This window comes from Canis lupus, chromosome 10, assembly GCF_048164855.1.
Source record: "Canis lupus baileyi chromosome 10, mCanLup2.hap1, whole genome shotgun sequence".
Classification (NCBI taxonomy): domain Eukaryota; kingdom Metazoa; phylum Chordata; class Mammalia; order Carnivora; family Canidae; genus Canis; species Canis lupus.
This window is the reverse complement of record NC_132847.1, coordinates 53,998,675-54,016,413: the sequence shown is the minus strand read 5'-3', so window position 1 is coordinate 54,016,413 and position 17,739 is coordinate 53,998,675. Positions and strand designations below refer to the sequence as shown.

The 17,739-nt window shown below is 49.9% G+C and overlaps 1 protein-coding gene across 4 annotated transcripts in view; it reads left to right on the top strand.

Annotated features, from left to right (window-relative positions):
* TLN1 (talin 1) overlaps positions 1–11,597 on the top strand; it is a 33,019-nt gene extending 21,422 nt beyond the window's left edge. For all 4 annotated transcript variants that reach the window (XM_072841866.1, XM_072841863.1, XM_072841865.1 and 1 more), the window contains 24 exons: positions 830–973; positions 1,454–1,615; positions 1,851–1,991; positions 2,086–2,267; positions 2,460–2,592; positions 2,798–2,899; positions 2,988–3,158; positions 3,253–3,402; positions 3,513–3,614; positions 3,691–3,810; positions 4,519–4,665; positions 4,821–4,987; positions 5,098–5,281; positions 5,377–5,502; positions 5,602–5,718; positions 8,354–8,539; positions 8,672–8,779; positions 9,302–9,407; positions 9,606–9,730; positions 9,824–9,949; positions 10,082–10,144; positions 10,252–10,434; positions 10,766–10,894; positions 11,022–11,597. In XM_072841866.1, coding sequence (XP_072697967.1) covers positions 830–973; positions 1,454–1,615; positions 1,851–1,991; positions 2,086–2,267; positions 2,460–2,592; positions 2,798–2,899; positions 2,988–3,158; positions 3,253–3,402; positions 3,513–3,614; positions 3,691–3,810; positions 4,519–4,665; positions 4,821–4,987; positions 5,098–5,281; positions 5,377–5,502; positions 5,602–5,718; positions 8,354–8,539; positions 8,672–8,779; positions 9,302–9,407; positions 9,606–9,730; positions 9,824–9,949; positions 10,082–10,144; positions 10,252–10,434; positions 10,766–10,894; positions 11,022–11,147 — 3,300 coding nt within the window. In that variant the 3' untranslated portion in view covers positions 11,148–11,597. The remainder of the gene's footprint in view (positions 1–829; positions 974–1,453; positions 1,616–1,850; positions 1,992–2,085; positions 2,268–2,459; positions 2,593–2,797; positions 2,900–2,987; positions 3,159–3,252; positions 3,403–3,512; positions 3,615–3,690; positions 3,811–4,518; positions 4,666–4,820; positions 4,988–5,097; positions 5,282–5,376; positions 5,503–5,601; positions 5,719–8,353; positions 8,540–8,671; positions 8,780–9,301; positions 9,408–9,605; positions 9,731–9,823; positions 9,950–10,081; positions 10,145–10,251; positions 10,435–10,765; positions 10,895–11,021) is intronic.
* Positions 11,598–17,739: the final 6,142 nt, after the last annotated feature.

Here is a 17,739-nt window from a genome sequence, read left to right as displayed (position 1 = left end):
AATTAATTGAGTTACCACTTAGCTTTGCCTTTTTATGCAACTGTAAAGTATAAAACAACCTGTTAGCTGTGAGAACGTTTTACTTTAGGGTATGAATCCTTAAGTCAGACTGGCTTTGAGGGTTCATCTCAGACTGTTTCCCTAAAGCCCACCAGCCTGCTTCCTCAGTCTCCCCTACCTCCCTTTGCCCTGTCCTGTTGGGTAGCCTATTCTATATGGTGTGACTTATTTCTGGAAAAGCATAAAGAGGGAAAAGGAGAGCCACCATGTGTTAAAGTATAAATCAAACCTTCTGATGGTCTTCTAATCATAAAAAATTTTTGGCAACCATCATACCCATCCCTTCCCTCTCTCCAAATCTCTGAAGAGTGGGAGTGTTGTAAATATCCATGGTTCCAGTAGTCTTCACAGTTTTGAAACTCTTCCAAAGAGGTTTTGTATGTGTGCATGTGTGTGTGCGTGGCAGGGTGGCTTTCAAACCTTTTTTGACTTCTACTTAGAGTAAGCAATACTTTTTACCTTACAATCCAGCAGATACACATCTAAACAGAAATTTGATGAAACCCTTATACCGTGTGTTGTGTTCTTGTTTTTTTTTTTTTATTTTACCTATTTAATCTTCTGAGATGTTCAGACACATATAACAAAACAGGAGAGGTTTTTTTTCTTTTTTATAGTGTAATTATCATTTGTTACTGTATATCTCCACTCACATAGTACCCTGCCTACTAACCTTAGCCTTATGCCCCTTTGTCCTCACTGTCCCTGTTGGATCCCACTGGAGAGAGATTCTTTAGTCTCACCCACCCACATCTTTGTCCCTCCCCAGGCTGCATATCTGGTAGGTGTCTCCGATCCCAACAGCCAAGCTGGGCAACAAGGATTGGTAGAGCCCACACAGTTCGCCCGTGCAAACCAGGCAATCCAGATGGCCTGTCAGAGTTTGGGGGAGCCTGGCTGTACACAGGCCCAGGTAACTTAAGGGAACGGGTACTATGGGCAAGTCTGGGAACCGGTGCTGGGCCAGGATGGACTGACCAAGTGGAGAGGGAGGGAGGGAGATGCAGAAGACGTGGAGATGCGTCTCTGACCTTCTACACACAGCTTCTCCACTGGTGTCTTCTCCTGCCCTGTTTCTTGTCACTCTTGGCTACTGCTAAGTTCATAACTTTCCCATGATGTTTGAGTTCACTCTTCTACTTACTCCATTACAATTTCCCCATCAGTGTGTCTGTCTTCCATTTGCCCCTTCCTGCACCCTGTTCATCATTGGGGATCTCTGTCTCCCAGATCTTCACTTTTCAGTGAAGATCTTTCCTAAGTAAACTCAGTCTTTCCTAATTAGACTTCCAGAGATACTGCTCGCCATTCCCCAACCCACAGGGCTCCTGCCCAAGTGTGTCCATTTCCCTCCTGCCCTCATCATGGCTCTTCCACGTGTCTGTCTCCGCAGGTGCTCTCTGCAGCCACCATCGTGGCCAAGCACACCTCTGCGCTGTGTAACAGCTGCCGTCTAGCTTCTGCTCGGACTGCCAACCCTACCGCCAAGCGCCAGTTTGTACAATCTGCCAAGGAGGTGGCCAACAGCACAGCCAATCTTGTCAAGACTATCAAGGTTGTCAGTGTTTGAAATTCCCAGCCCCCCTCTGACCTGTCCCATCTTCTCTCCTCTAGTCCCTGCATCAGTCCCTAAGACCCTTACCACGTCCTGTCTACCTGAGTCCAAGCCCTTTCCTAGTCATACTGGTCATCACCAGCCTCTCCCCACCGCCTTAGCCCAGGGGAAGAGACCTGGGCTTCACCTCCTTTGCCAACAGTCAGTCCTGAGAGCCTGTCACTCCCACTCCCAGGCACTTGACGGAGCTTTCACAGAAGAGAACCGTGCTCAGTGCCGAGCAGCAACAGCCCCTCTGCTGGAGGCTGTGGACAATCTGAGTGCCTTTGCATCCAACCCTGAGTTCTCCAGCATTCCTGCCCAGATCAGCCCTGAGGTGAGGCAATGTGAAGAGAGAACCAGTGGGTCAGCTGCCTCCTCATCTTTGCAGGAGTCTCGAGATTCAGCCTCCCTGCCTCCTCTCTCCCTAGGGCCGGGCTGCCATGGAGCCCATTGTGATCTCTGCCAAGACAATGTTGGAGAGTGCCGGAGGACTAATCCAGACCGCTCGAGCCCTAGCAGTCAATCCCCGGGACCCCCCGCGCTGGTCAGTGCTGGCTGGCCACTCCCGTACTGTCTCGGACTCCATCAAGAAGCTCATTACAAGCATGAGGTATGGAGGGGGTAGAGAACCTGTGTGACTAGGGAACATACACTGTAGCAGAACAGGGGCAGGGGTAGTGCAATCAGATGGGATAGTGTTGGAGGAGACGTGTTGTCCAAGATTTGGAGGATATGGGGAAAGACAGACTAGCCTTGTTTTAAAGGGATGTTCTTGATGTTGGAGCCTATGATGTATTTACAGGGACAAGGCTCCAGGGCAGCTGGAGTGCGAGACAGCCATTGCAGCTCTAAACAGCTGTCTACGGGACCTAGACCAGGCTTCCCTTGCTGCAGTCAGCCAACAACTTGCTCCCCGTGAAGGCATCTCTCAAGAGGTAACAGGGAACAAGGTTATACGAAAAGTGGCATCTGGGAAGAGGGGTGGCAGACTTGAGGAAGATGGGGTATCCAGGAGTGTGCTCCATAGAGACGTCAAGGGTATGGGAAGAACAGGCCCAGGGGAGAGTGATTTCAATATGGAAGGAAGTAGCAGACCCAGTTCCAGGTCACAGTCAGGGCTCAAGTTTGCTTCCTTCCCAGGCCTTGCACACTCAGATGCTCACTGCAGTGCAGGAGATCTCCCACCTTATTGAGCCACTGGCCAGTGCTGCGCGGGCTGAAGCCTCCCAGCTGGGACACAAGGTACCTAGAGTGACAAGTGGGGACTCCCACGGCAGGGCAGGCAAAGATTCCTGGCCTAGCTGACCTCCATTCAAACCCCTGGCCTCAGGTGTCCCAGATGGCCCAATACTTTGAGCCACTCACACTGGCTGCAGTGGGTGCTGCCTCCAAGACCCTGAGCCACCCGCAGCAGATGGCGCTCCTGGACCAGACTAGAACCTTGGCAGAGTCTGCCTTGCAGTTGCTGTACACGGCCAAGGAGGCTGGCGGGAACCCCAAGGTACTGAGAGTGGGAGGGAGGGGCTACTGCTAGTAAGAGGTCGGAGAAACAGGAACACCAGAGCCCACCTCCACTCACTCACTCTGCCCCACAGCAAGCAGCTCACACCCAGGAAGCCCTGGAGGAGGCTGTACAGATGATGACAGAGGCCGTAGAGGACCTAACAACAACCCTCAATGAAGCAGCCAGTGCTGCTGGGGTTGTTGGCGGCATGGTGGACTCCATCACCCAGGCCATCAACCAGGTTAGAGTCTTGGGTGTACCTGTGGTCAGAGGCTTCCCTGGGCCAGGGTCCCTAAGCTCAGTGTCAGAGACCCTGATAATCTTTCTCCTTACTCCATCCGCCCCCCTCAGCTAGATGAAGGACCAATGGGTGAACCAGAAGGTTCCTTTGTGGATTACCAAACAACTATGGTGCGGACAGCCAAGGCCATTGCTGTCACTGTTCAAGAGATGGTGAGTTTGGGAGAGTATAAGACTAACCCCAGAGAGCTTAGTTTGGGCATAACTTTACTTCTTCTGTTGTCACCAGGTAACCAAGTCAAACACCAGCCCTGAGGAGCTAGGCCCTCTTGCTAATCAGCTGACCAGTGACTATGGCCGCCTGGCCTCACAGGCCAAGCCTGCAGCTGTGGCTGCTGAGAACGAAGAGGTAAGCATGGGGGCAATTGCTGTGAAAGCCTTCCCCTGCCCCTCACAGAAAATCGAGGTGGCATGGCCCTTGTCCCCATCATGTCAGCCTGTGGGGCCATCCCACCTTTCCTCTAGTCTTCTATAGAAAGGAGAACACACCCCCAGGGCTACTCCACTAAAGAGTGATCAGGGCTCGTATAGGGACAGGACCGAAGTCAAAGGGGTAGAGGAGACAGCCAACAATCTAGAGATTTCCTGGTCTGCCAACCCTCCTCTGGGCCTATGGCTGCTTCTGTGCTCTTTTGCAGGCCTGTAATCTCTTCTTAGTTTTTCCTTCCCCAAGCTCTTGACTTTCCAAGAAAGCAAGTAATTGGATCTTACCACGACACACCTAATCCCCAACCCTAAACCCCTCCTTAACCACATCCAGTCCAAATTGTAAGCCATGGCCCGCTGATTCAAATATCCCAGCATAAAGTGCTTCTCCCCCACCTCCTCACCGTGCTTAACATAATCCTCACCAGTTGGTGCCTACATGCTATTATTTTCCATGTGTAGGAGGTGACCTCCTGCCTGAGGGATATGAAACAGGAAATCTGCATGCTGGGCACTTCTTACCAACCCTTTAGTCTACGATGCATGTTCTGTTAGGTTCTTGGTGACTCCTCCAAGCACAAGCCCCGAGTACTTTTCGTAAAGCCCATCTCCCTCTTCCATCCCCTCCCAGATAGGTGCCCACATCAAGCACCGGGTGCAAGAGCTGGGGCATGGCTGTGCTGCTCTGGTCACCAAGGCAGGCGCCCTGCAGTGCAGCCCCAGCGACGCCTATACCAAGAAGGAGCTCATAGAGTGTGCCCGGAGAGTCTCTGAGAAGGTAACTGTGCTCATCCCCGTGGCCCCCCAACCCTGCAGCCCTGCCCAGTCTCCTCCGGCCTTCCCTGCTATCTCCCCCATCCCTTCTCCTGAGCACCAGTGACCTTTCCCTTCCTCAAGGCATTGACCAGTCACCACATGACTCTCCTCCCCCAGGTCTCCCACGTGCTGGCTGCGCTCCAGGCTGGGAACCGTGGCACGCAGGCCTGCATCACTGCAGCCAGCGCCGTATCTGGCATCATTGCCGACCTTGACACCACCATCATGTTCGCTACAGCTGGTACCCTCAATCGCGAGGGTGCTGAAACTTTCGCCGACCACCGGTGAGGAGGGAACCAGGCCTCCCGGAGGCTGGGTGGGGAGTGAGCTCAGGAGAGACCGCAGGGCTTGGGGGAAGGCCTGGGAGGGGCTGACTAAGCTGGGCCTCCCTCAGGGAGGGCATCCTGAAGACCGCAAAGGTGCTGGTGGAAGACACCAAGGTCCTGGTGCAGAACGCAGCCGGGAGCCAGGAGAAGTTAGCACAGGCTGCCCAGTCCTCCGTGGCCACCATCACACGGCTTGCTGATGTGGTCAAGCTGGGTGCAGCCAGCCTGGGAGCCGAGGACCCCGAGACACAGGTATCCACCTGACACCCCAACTTCTGGCCAGAACCACTCACTGCCTGTTCCCCCTTTTCCCTCTCACGGACCAGAGCCTCTGCTCCCTGATGCAGGTAGTGCTGATCAATGCAGTGAAAGATGTGGCCAAAGCCCTGGGAGACCTCATCAGCGCCACAAAGGCTGCAGCTGGCAAAGTTGGGGACGACCCTGCTGTGTGGCAGCTCAAGAACTCTGCCAAGGTCAGAGGGAATGAGAGCAACATCAGGAGAGGGGAAGATTGGTGCGCTTCCCCCTGTTCCTCAACATGACCCTCTCTCCAACTCCTCTGATGCCCCCAGGTGATGGTGACCAATGTGACATCACTGCTTAAGACTGTGAAAGCCGTGGAAGATGAGGCTACCAAAGGCACACGGGCCCTGGAGGCAACCACAGAACACATACGGCAGGAGCTGGCGGTAAGCAAGAGTCTGGGGCACCAGGGACTTGGGTCGGAGAGGGATAGTGACAGATTGTGAACCTGACTTTCACAAATATTCACAGAAGTGTTAACAGTCACACACATTGTCCTTGCTCACTGCCAGACTTTGTAAGTGAACTGTGCTGGTGTCTTTCCCCTCCTCCTTCTTAGCACTTGACAACTGCCTCCTCCCACCCTCCTGCTCTCTCCCCGCCAACAGTGATCTCCCAGCCACCACGTTCAGTGGGCTCTTCTTGGTCTTCATCTTTCTCAGACATTTCTAAAGCATTCTATTTTGCTAACAAGTTTTTCTGGAATTTTTTCCTCTTTGGCCCTCCTGACTCTTGTCTTGCTTCTTCAGCACCTCTTCTATAGTGTCATGGAGCCACCTCCAGCCTGGTAAATGTGGAGGCTAGCCCAAACTGGTACAGATCACCTGCTTTCTCTATCCTTTTCTCTGACAAGCTTAACCGGTTCCATGGTCATTCTCTAGCAAGTTGACTTCAGTTCTAAGTTTAGTCATTCACAACCGCCTGTTTGACAGACCACCAAGATGCCAGGTCCTCCAGCTTCTGGCCATCAGACACTTCCTCTTACACCAGTAGCCACTTCCAGTCATGCAGGTTTCCCCTAAATCACCTGTGACTTCCTAGGGGCTACTGCTTGCCCTCTGATCTCCCCTCCCCTTCCCTCCTCCTCTCCTTCTTATCCTGCTCATTTCTGAATTCACCTTTCTATTACTGTCTTTGGCGATGCCCAAACTGAAACTCTTAACCTTCTGCCTCCTAAACCTGACCATTCCCTCCTCTTTCCCATCCCTTTCAGTGGTACCTTTTAATAACTCAGATCCTAAAGCCAAGAATGCAGCTATAATGTCCATTTTTCTCTCATTCCCACATCTAAGTGCATCACTAAGACTTGTCAGCACTTCCTTTGAGTGTATCTCATTTTCTCTTTGCCCCTCTCTCCCACCTCCACCTGGTCCAAACCATCACCAGTCCTGCGGTATATGTATGCCATACTATGCTCCATCTGCACTGCCTCTTCACTCATCACCCCAATGCACTCTCTGTATGCAGGGGCCAGAGAATGTAAATGAGGTTATGTCACTTTGCTGCTTGAAACCTTTAGTACCCTGGTGTCTGTGGTAAAATCCACACTTATTACCATCACCTTCCAGCCCCACGGCCTCCCCCCGTCCCCTCTTGTCCTGCTCTCCCCCCTCCCGCAGTCCCAGCCCCAATATATGCTGGCCCCTCCTGCTGCTGCTCCTTGCACTTGCTCTATTTCAGCTTCCTGAATATCTGGCTCCTTCTAGTCCTTCAGGTTGCAGCTTAAACGTCCTCTCCTCAGGGGTGCCTGACTGGCTCAGTCGGTGGAGCATGCAACACTTGATCTCAGGTCTGTGAGGTCGAGCCCTACTTTGGGTGAAGAGATTACTTTAAAAAAGTTTTTTTTGAATCTTTAAAAAAAAAAGGCTCTCTCCTTCAAGAGGCTTCCCTGGCCACCTACCGGAGAAAGGACCTCATTTTTATTTCTCAGCACAGCACCTGCTTTATTTCCTGGACAGCCCAGTCAGTATTTTATTTTTCTATTTGTTTACCTACTTATTGTCTGTGTCCAAAATGATAGTGTAAGGACAGCTGGGTGGCTTAGCGCACGTTGCCTTTGGCCCAGGGCATGATCCTGGAGTCTCGAGATCGAGTCCCACATTGGGCTCCCTGCATGGAGCCTGCTTCTCCCTCTATGTCTCTGCCTCTCTTTTTGTGGCTTTCATGAATAAATAAATAAAATATTTTTTTAAAAAATGATAGTGTAAACTCCACAAGAACATGGGCCTTGTCTCCTTCGTGCCCCATTGCATCCCTAGCACCTCACACAGAATCTACCACCTGCTGATTTTTAATTTGCTGGATGAACACATACGTCAAAATATTTTTATGACTTACATATTATATAAAATTCTAAGTTTCGGGCAGCCCCAGTGGCACAGCGGTTTGGCACCGCCTGAAGCCCAGGGTATGATCCTGGAGACCGGGGATCGAGTCCCACGTCGGGCTCCCTGCATGGAGCCTGCTTCTCCCTCTGCCTGTGTCTCTGCCTCTGTGTGTGTGTGTCTCTCATGAATAAATAAATCTTAAAAATTCTTTAAAAAAAAAATTCTAAGTTTCTTGGTCTGATCCTCAAGGAAGGCCCCATCAACCTTTTGCTCCACTATCTCTATAATTCTAGAACGTTTCTTGGTACTGTCTCCCTTGGCATCCCAGCTATCCATGGCCTCCTGTTTACCTAAAATGCCTTCCTGTTATCTAGATCTCTTAGACCTAGCCCCTCACCTCCACTACTCACTCCTTCAAGGCTTCTCTATAGTTTAGGAATAAAAGCCCAGCTCAGAGGTTCTTCTTAAATTTGAAACAAATAAACTCTCCCCCGTCGCTTCGGTCAGAAGTGGCCAGCAGCCTTATGTTAGCTGTGATCTGTGAACTCCTTCAGGGTCCTGACCCACAATGAATACTTGATGAATGCCCCTTATTGAGCATGTGGGTGAATGGATCAGATTACATCAGCAGAGTGCTACACTGTCTTGAGTCTCACTCACTGTACAATTTTTCTTCTTGTTCAACCCCCAACAGGTCTTCTGTTCCCCAGAGCCACCTGCTAAGACCTCTACCCCAGAAGATTTTATTCGCATGACCAAGGGTATCACCATGGCAACAGCCAAGGCTGTTGCTGCTGGCAACTCCTGTCGCCAAGAGGACGTCATCGCCACAGCCAATCTCAGTCGTCGTGCTATCGCAGATATGCTTCGCGCTTGCAAGGTAAGAACCCTGATAGTAAAGCGGAATCCTAGGTGGTATGGCTGCTTTGGGGCAGGCCACGGGAGGGGAGAAAGGCAGGGTCTTGGGAGTCCTGGAGCTCTTTGGGATCCTAATGCTAACTCTCTGGGACAGGAAGCAGCTTACCACCCAGAAGTGGCCCCTGATGTGCGGCTTCGAGCCTTGCACTATGGCCGGGAATGTGCCAATGGCTACCTGGAGCTGCTGGACCATGTGCTGCTGGTAAGGAAGGCGGGCGTTGTCTGCTCCCTGTACCAGCCCCCCTGAATGAGGTCTCCTCCCTGTGTGCTTCACACCCAACTGTCAATTTGTTTGTTCAGAATGCCTCCCCACCCCACCTTCTATTTCCCAAATCTGTTCTCATTCCCAAGCCTCCCTTCCACTGGGGCCCCATCATTCTTAGCATCTTTGATTTTCCCGCTCACGTCTTCCTCTTCATTTCTCTTTTCTCCTCTCTTCCCACCTGACCACTCCCTTCTTTACCTTCGATGTCTCTTCTTTCTTCTCATTTCATCACTCTCCTTGCTCCTTGCCAGCCGGTGAGTGACACACGACACGGCCCCACTGTCTCCACCACATGTGTGGTATGGTGCCCAGAGCGCACCTGCACAGAGGGCATGGGGTTTGAGGGCTGTGGTGTGGAGCGGTCTCTGAAGGGGGCAGGGGTCACGGTCGGCCCTGTGTCTGAGCTCTGGCAGAAGCTGAAATCTGATGCTTTTGCTCCCTGCCCTCTTTCTTCCCCAGACCCTGCAGAAGCCAAGCCCAGAGCTGAAGCAGCAATTGACAGGACACTCCAAGCGTGTGGCTGGTTCGGTCACTGAGCTCATCCAGGCTGCTGAGGCCATGAAGGGTGAGGGATGACCGGGGGCAGGAAGGAAGGGCAGCCTTTTTCATGGGGAGAGCTCTGCCTCCTGGTTGGCTGCTTTGAGCCGCCCTCTGCTCATAGTCCCCACAGGTGCCAGGTGCTGGGGACACTAACCATGCTGCCCAGTGCTCCTGACCTCTCTGCTCTGCCTTAGTCCTTTTCTTCCTCCCTTTGCCCCACCAGGAACAGAATGGGTGGACCCAGAGGACCCCACGGTCATCGCTGAGAATGAACTCCTGGGAGCTGCAGCCGCCATAGAGGCCGCAGCCAAAAAGCTAGAGCAGCTGAAGCCTCGGGCCAAACCCAAGGTCAGGCCTCTGAGTCCCTCTTCCCGCCCGCCTACTGGCAGATTATCCCCACCTTCACTTTGCTTATCTTTCTGGAACCTTTGTCTGTTGTAGGAGGCAGATGAGTCCTTAAACTTTGAGGAGCAGATACTGGAGGCTGCCAAGTCCATCGCGGCAGCCACCAGCGCCCTGGTAAAGGCAGCATCCGCTGCCCAGAGGGAACTAGTGGCCCAAGGGAAGGTACGCACTCAGATACGAGGAATGGGAACAGCAGCAGCTTTGCTGTCCACACTCAAAATGATGGGGGGCGGGCGGCTTTTACCCACCCATAGAGAGTGCAGGTCTTGAGTAGGCTCCCCCCTTCATCCACAGGTGGGTGCCATTCCAGCCAATGCACTGGATGATGGGCAGTGGTCCCAAGGCCTCATTTCTGCTGTGAGTACACAATCCCCACTAGGTCTCTCACAGGGAGGTCTGCAAAGGCAGGAGAGGGGAAAGACCAGGGCAAGAGGCATATTCTAATCTAAGCCTCCTCACTTTAGGCCCGGATGGTGGCTGCAGCCACCAACAATTTGTGTGAAGCCGCCAATGCAGCTGTACAAGGCCATGCCAGCCAGGAGAAGCTTATCTCATCAGCCAAGCAGGTGGCTGCCTCCACAGCCCAGCTCCTTGTCGCCTGCAAGGTCAAGGCTGACCAGGACTCTGAGGCAATGAAACGACTTCAGGTGAGGAACCCTAATGGTCTGACTGTATCTTGGGCTGTGCTGCTTTTTTAAACCTTTACCCCCGGGGCACCTGGGTGGCTCAGTGGTGAGCATCTGCCTTTGGCTTAGGTGTTGATTCCAGGGTCCTGGGATCGAATCCCACATCAGGCTCCCCATAGGGAGCATGCCTCTCCCTCTGCCTATGTCTCTCCTTCTCTGTGTTTGTCATGAATGAGTAAATAAAATATTTTTAAATAATAAACCGTTACCACCAAGACATGTTTTTCTGTGAGGCGGTAGAGAGACTCTCTCAGCTGAGTTCCCTGCCTCCCACTGCCTTCTCTCTACCCAGGCTGCTGGCAATGCAGTGAAGCGAGCCTCGGATAACCTGGTGAAGGCAGCACAGAAGGCTGCAGCCTTTGAAGACCAAGAGAACGAGACAGTGGTAGTGAAGGAGAAAATGGTTGGGGGCATTGCCCAGGTGAGCTTTGCCCCAGACGCTCTAAAGGACATTGTCAGCAGGACAGTCACACTGCCTGCACTGGCCCCATGACCCTGTAGCCCAGGCATGTACTCGCTAAACTGAGTCCCGGATCTCCATCCCTCAGATCATTGCTGCACAGGAAGAGATGCTTCGGAAGGAACGAGAGCTGGAAGAGGCGCGGAAGAAGCTGGCACAGATTCGGCAACAGCAGTACAAGTTCCTGCCTTCAGAGCTTCGGGATGAGCACTAGGGCAGCCACTTCTATTTAATGCAGACCCAGCCCAGAGACTGTGCCTGCCACTACCAAAGCCTTCTGGGCTGTCGGGCCCAAGCCGCCCAACCCCAGCACTCCCCAAAGTGCCTGCCAAACCCTGGGCCTGGTCCTCCCCAGTCCCGCTGCACATCCCCTGTCCCCTCCCTGACTCCAAGTGCCTTCATGCCCTAGGGCCCCCTAAGTGCCTGCCCCTCCCTAGAGTATTAACGCTCCAAGAGTATTATTAATGCTGCTGTACCTCAGTCTGAACCTGCCAGGGCTCCTGCCCGCTCCACCCTGCCAGCAGCTTCCAGCCAGTCCCCACAGCCTTGGCTCTACTCCTCTTTTTTTTGATACTGTCTACCCCAACCCCCAACTACCTGTGGGGGCCACGGGGTTGTAAGCCCCAAACAGGTCATGCTCCAATAAAAGTGATTCCGCCTGCGACCTCTGCCTGGCTTTGTGAGGAGATGGGAGAGTCCTCTTGGGGAAAGGGAATGCGGAGGAGAGACTGGGATTCGGTTCTGTCACCAAGGTCATCTGGCTCAGAAATGGAGTGGGGGCTCATGATGGCAATCTGCCCCCTGCGGCCCCTTCCTCCTCCTTGCACCCAGATCCCCAAAGTCACCAGAGCTGGGAAGCCGAGAAGTCCTATTCCTGTTGTCCCCTAGCTCACTGGCCAGCGCCTACACCTCACCAAGTGTCATCCTTCTACTGCTAGGACAGCAGCTGCCACTGCTCTTTGTGGCTACCAGGGACACTCCGTTCTTCATAACTGCTCATGGTATTTGAACAAATCCAGTTCCTGGCCAAACTCAAATTTCCAAAAGCACTTTTGATGAAAAGAATAAGCCTATAAGATACAAGTGTCTGAGCCTCAGAGAACTATGGCCACAGATTTGGTCAAGGCTGTTAACAAGCAAAGAATCCAAGCTGAGGCTGCATCAGGTAGATTCTACTGCTGACCCGGCTGGGACATGTATAGGCCCTTCCAGGCCTTGTTGTTACTCCTGCCTAGAATAGCACTAGAAGAAAATGGAAAAAGCTTGACCTAAGTGTAAGGCTTCATTAGGGGGCACAGCTCCCCTCATGGCCAGGCAGGTACCAGTAGCCCTGTTCCAGGAGCCCTGCTGATCTGGAGGTTTAGTGGAAGGATGAAGTCAGGGAGGTAGATCTTGTTTCCATTTCCTTCCACATTCCCCCCCTCTGCCCACACAGCACGGGCCCAGTGGCCATCCTCTTAGGTCTGCCACAATTCTCATGCATGATTCTTTAACCAGCCCTGTTGCCCAGTATATATCCTTGCCTCTCCCTCCAAGTAAAATTCAACACCACCCACTACTTCTCTTGGGCACTTTTCACCTTGAAGCCACATCTTCTATTCCTATTCCATTAGAGTAAGTTTAAAGTAAGTGGAATTACTTTGTCTTCCCCAGGGCAGCCCATTAGGGAAGGTGCCAACTTCCTACCAACACTCCTGTCACCTGTGATTAATTCATTCAATATTTACTAAGCCATGCCCACACTAAGCACTGGAAAATAGAGATGCATTATCACCTCTCTGACGCAGAGGCCTGGCAACTCCAGTGCATACCACTGTGGCCCCCTCAACCCAGATTCAATGTCCTAGCATCGTGAGTTGAGAACCAGAGAGATCAAATCCCTTCTACAACCTCCCAACAAGCAGTAGTCCAGACTGTCTGAACTCCAGCTATCAGCCCAGGACAGCTGCTTATTCCTGCCGCCACTTCGCTGCCATGTCCTTAGGAACTGTGACCAATACACACCTCTTACTAGTGATGCCTCAGGGAGACCTCTGGGGAGGGGCTCGAATACCCATTAAACCAGCAATTCTGGGCAGCCCCGGTGGCACAGCAGTTTAGCGCCGCCTGTAGCCCAGGGCATGATCCTGGAGACCCTGGATGAGTCCCACGTCAGGCTCTCTGCATGGAGCCTGCTTCTCCCTCTGCCTGTGTCTCAGCCTCTCTCTCTCTCTGTCTCTATGAATAAATAAATAAAATCTTAATAAACCAGCAATTCTTAAAACCAGCACTTAGGGGTGCCCGAGACGAGACCCTTTCAGGAGTCCATAAGTTCAAGATCATTTTTTTAAAAGATGTTATTTATTTGAGAGAGGAAAGAGAGAGCATGAACAGGGAGGAGAGGGAAAAGCAGGCTCCCGCTGAGCAGGGAGCCTGTTGTGGGGCTCAATCCCAGGACCCTTTGAGCGTGAGCTGAGCCAAAATTGAGGCAGACGCCTAACAGACTGAGCCACTCAGGTGCCCCCAAACCCAAAAGTATTTGTTGCCAATGATATAATTTGAGCTTTCAAGTAAAAATTAGAATTCTAGAAAACTTAGGTCTGCTACCATGAGCTTCATAGCTTCTCAAAACTTAAAACTTAGACTTTTCCATTGAAACCAAACATGATATTAAGGAATTTGATTTCTTTTTATAATGCATAATGAAATGTGTCAATATTTGGAACATTTGCATAGCTCAGTGAGTGGATCAATATTTTCTAAATGATAAATGCATGATGTTACATAAATATCCCTGGGTAAAAAATCCAACCAAAGTGCAACACAGACCAACGTAACATAGTACAAAAAAGTTATTGATGTGGTTTCAGACTCCACATTGCAAGTAACCCTTAAGAAACCACCAATTGTCAAGTATTGAGGTAGTAGCAAAGAATATACACAATTACCTGAAAAGACTATAAATATACTACTCTTTTTCCAGCTATATATCTGTGTGAGACTAAATTTTCTTCTGAATATACAGCACTTTAAACAAACCACCCTATAACAATAAAAACACAAGTAGATTTTGAGAATCCATGTCCTCCACTAAGCCAGATATTAAAGAGATTTGTAAAAATGTGATACAACTGCCATCCTCACACTAATTTAGGGAGGTGAATATAGTTTTTATTAAAAACATTTATGTTCAGGACAGCCCAGGTGGCTCAGCAGTTTAGCGCCGCTGTCAGCCCAGGGCGTGATCCTGGAGACTGGGGATCGAGTCCCACGTCACGCTCCCTGCATGGAGCCTGCTTCTCCGTCTGCCTCTCTCTCTCTGTGTCTCTCATGAATAAATAAATAAATAATCTTTAAAAAATAAATTTAAAAAAACATTTATGTTCAAAATAGAAAACTTTTGCACAGTAAAGGAAACCATCAACAAAAACAGAAAATGAACAGAAGATATTTGCAAATGATATATCTGATAGAGGTTAATATCCAATATATGTAAAGAACTTATACAATTCAACACCAAAAAAACAATCTGATTAAAAATTGGGCAGAGGACCTGAATAAACATTTTTTCCAAAGAAGACACAGAGATGGCCACAAACACATAAAAAGATGCTCAACAGTATTGATCATTAGGGAAATGCAAATCAAAATCACAATGAGGGGATCCCTGGGTGGCGCTGCGGTTTGGCGCCTGCCTTTGGCCCAGGGCGCGATTCTGGAGACCCAGGATCGAATCCCACATCGGGCTCCCGGTGCATGGAGCCTGCTTCTCCCTCTGCCTATGTCTCTGCCTCTCTCTCTCTCTCTCTCTGTGACTATCATAAATAAATAAAAATTTAAAAAAAATTTATAAAAAAACAAAATCACAATGAAATACCACTCCACACCAGTCAGAATGGCTAGTATCAAAAAGACAAGAAATAACAACTGTTGGTGAGAATGTGAAGAAAAGGGAACCCTGTGCACTGTCAGTCGGAATGTAAATTGGTGCAAATACTGTGGAAACCAGTATATTCTTCAACAAATTAAAGATGGAAATACTATATGATCCAGTATTTTCACTATTGGGTATCTACTCAAAGAAAATGAAGACTCTAATTCAAAAATATATATGCACCCCTATGTTTATTGCAACATTATTTATAATAGCCAAGATATGGAAGCAGCCTAAGTGTCCATGGATAGATGAATAGATGGTGCGGTATACAGATATACACAATAGAATATTACTCAACCATAAAAAAATAATGAGATCTTGCCATTTGCAACAACATGGATGGTGGACCTAGAGGGATGGTATTAGGCTAAGTAAAATAAGTCAAAGAAAGACAAATACCATTTGATTTCATGTATATGCAGATTCTAAAAAACAAATGAACAAACAACAAGGGGTGCCTGGGAGGCTCAGTCAGTTGAGCATTCACCTTCAGCTCAGGTCATGATCTTGAGGTCCTGGGATCAAGCCCCATGTTAGGCTCCCTGCTCAGCAGGGAGTCTGCTTCTGTTTCTCCCTCTGCCCCTACCACCACCACCCCTTGCATACTCTCTCTCTCTCAGATAAATAAAATCTTAAACAACAACAACAAAAACAGACTCTTAAATAGAGACCAAACTGGTGGTTACCAGAGGGGAGGTGGGAGAATGAATGAAAAAGATAAAGGGCATTAAGAAGTATAAACTTCCAGTTATAAAATAAATGTCATAGAGGAAAAAGTACAGCATAGGGAATATAGTCAATAATATTGTAATAACATATGGTGATTACAGTTATCATGGTGAGCACTGAGTAATATATAGAATTGTTGAATCAATATGTCATACAATGGAAACTAATATAACATTGGATGTTAATTATACATCAATTAAAAATCCTGTATGTTAAAAAAATCCTTTATGTTAACAGGGTCAATGTATAATGGGTTTATTTCTGTCATTTTTAATGAATTAATAAATATTTTAAATTTCTCAGTTTCCATTTTATTTTTTTAAGATTTTACTTATTATTTATTCATAGAGACACAGCTAGAGAGAGAGACAGAGACACAGGCAGAGGGAGAAGCAGGCACCATGCAGGGAGCCTGATGTGGGACTCGATCCCGATCCCGGGTCTCCAGGATCATGCCCTGGGCTGCAGGCAGCACTAAACGTCTGCGCCACCGAGGCTGCCCTCAGTTTCCATTTTAATATGTTAATTATTGATAGATATAATCCACTTCAACAAAAGGTTTTTGGATCTTCAAACCATTCTTAATTTGTAATAATGTAAGAGGTTCTAAGACCAGTAAGTTTGGGGGTGGGGGGAGTTTGAGAACTGCTGCACTAGACCATGAGTTCCTTTAGATCCAGATAATATTAATATTTTTGTGTGCGTAAAAAGTTTACCCAGCAAAAGTTTATGGAGTGTCACCTCATGCCTGATGCTTTGCTAGGCTTTGGGGATTCGGATTTGAGTAAGATAGTCCCTGTTCCAGAGAACTCACCTGCCAATGAAGAAGCCCATAGGGTAGGCACAGGAACAATTGTAACAGGAATTCTGAGAATTATAGGAGCCTAGACCAAGAACACACATCCATTAGGTGAAGGAAATGAGATAGGCAGTGGTCAGGGAAGGCTTCCCAGAAGGGCTATGATTTTATCTGAGTTTTTTTTTTTTTAATTTAAAGATTTTTTTATTTATTCATGATAGACACACACAGAGAGAGAGGCAGAGACACAGGCAGAGGGAGAAGCAGGCTCCATGCCGGGAACCCAACGGGGGACCCGATCCCAGGACTCCAGGATCACGCCCTGGGCCAAAGGCAGGCGCCAAACCGCTGAGCCACCCAGGGATCCCCTGATCTGAGTTTTTAAGGCCACCAGAATCAGCCCACAGAAGAGCATTTTTTTTTTAAGATTTTTATTTATTTATTCATGAGAGAGAGAGAGAGAGACAGAGACAGAGACACAGGCAGAGGGGAAAGCAGGCTCCCCACACGGAACCCGATGCAGGACTCGATCCCAGGTCTCCAGGATCACTCCCTGGGCTGAAGGCGGCGCTAAACCGCTGAGCCACCCGGGCTGCCCCAGAAGTGCATTTTAGACAGAGGGAACAAAATGCAGAAAAAGTGGAAGCTTTAAGAAAAGTATGGCTATTCCCAGGTCCCGCATATAATTCAGTATGAACGCAGCATGAGGTATAAGTCTGTGTTTTGGGGATGAGGATGGGGATGAAAGGAAATGAGGCAGAGAGATAGGCAGGGGCAAAACGATGGACTTCAGATACCATATTAAGAAATGTGGATTTTTATCCTCAAAGGAGGGAGGGAGGAGGGAGGAGTTTTGGACGATTTTAGGATCACACTGGCACCGATTTTTTAAAAGACTTTGCTAACAATGTCAAGGTTCAGTTGAATGAATATATGAAATGGAGAAGGAGGAGTAAGACCGCATCGGACACAGGCAGGAGGGACCGTGAGGAGCTGCCCAAGGCAACCCCAGAGACCTGGCGGAGGGACCTGTGGAGGCGATGTAACCGCAGCATTAAGTGGCTGTGGAAACTGAGGGACGGGGGTGCGCTTGGAAGCCCCCAGGGGTTTAGCACTGGGTGCTGGGAGGGTGGACGGGTCTCCCACGAGTTTGGGGGAGCAGGGAAATGGCTGGAACGAACACTGCGAGGTCAAGTTGTTCCACGTGTAGCAAGCAGGCAGCTAAGCGGGTCTGAACACAGTTCCGCACCCCGTCCCCCGCGGCCCGGGCCCAGCGCCCACGCTTCCCACGCTTCCCACGCTTCCCACCCCCACCCGCCAAAGCCAGCCCGCCTCGGCCTCAGCGGAGCCAGGCGAACCGCG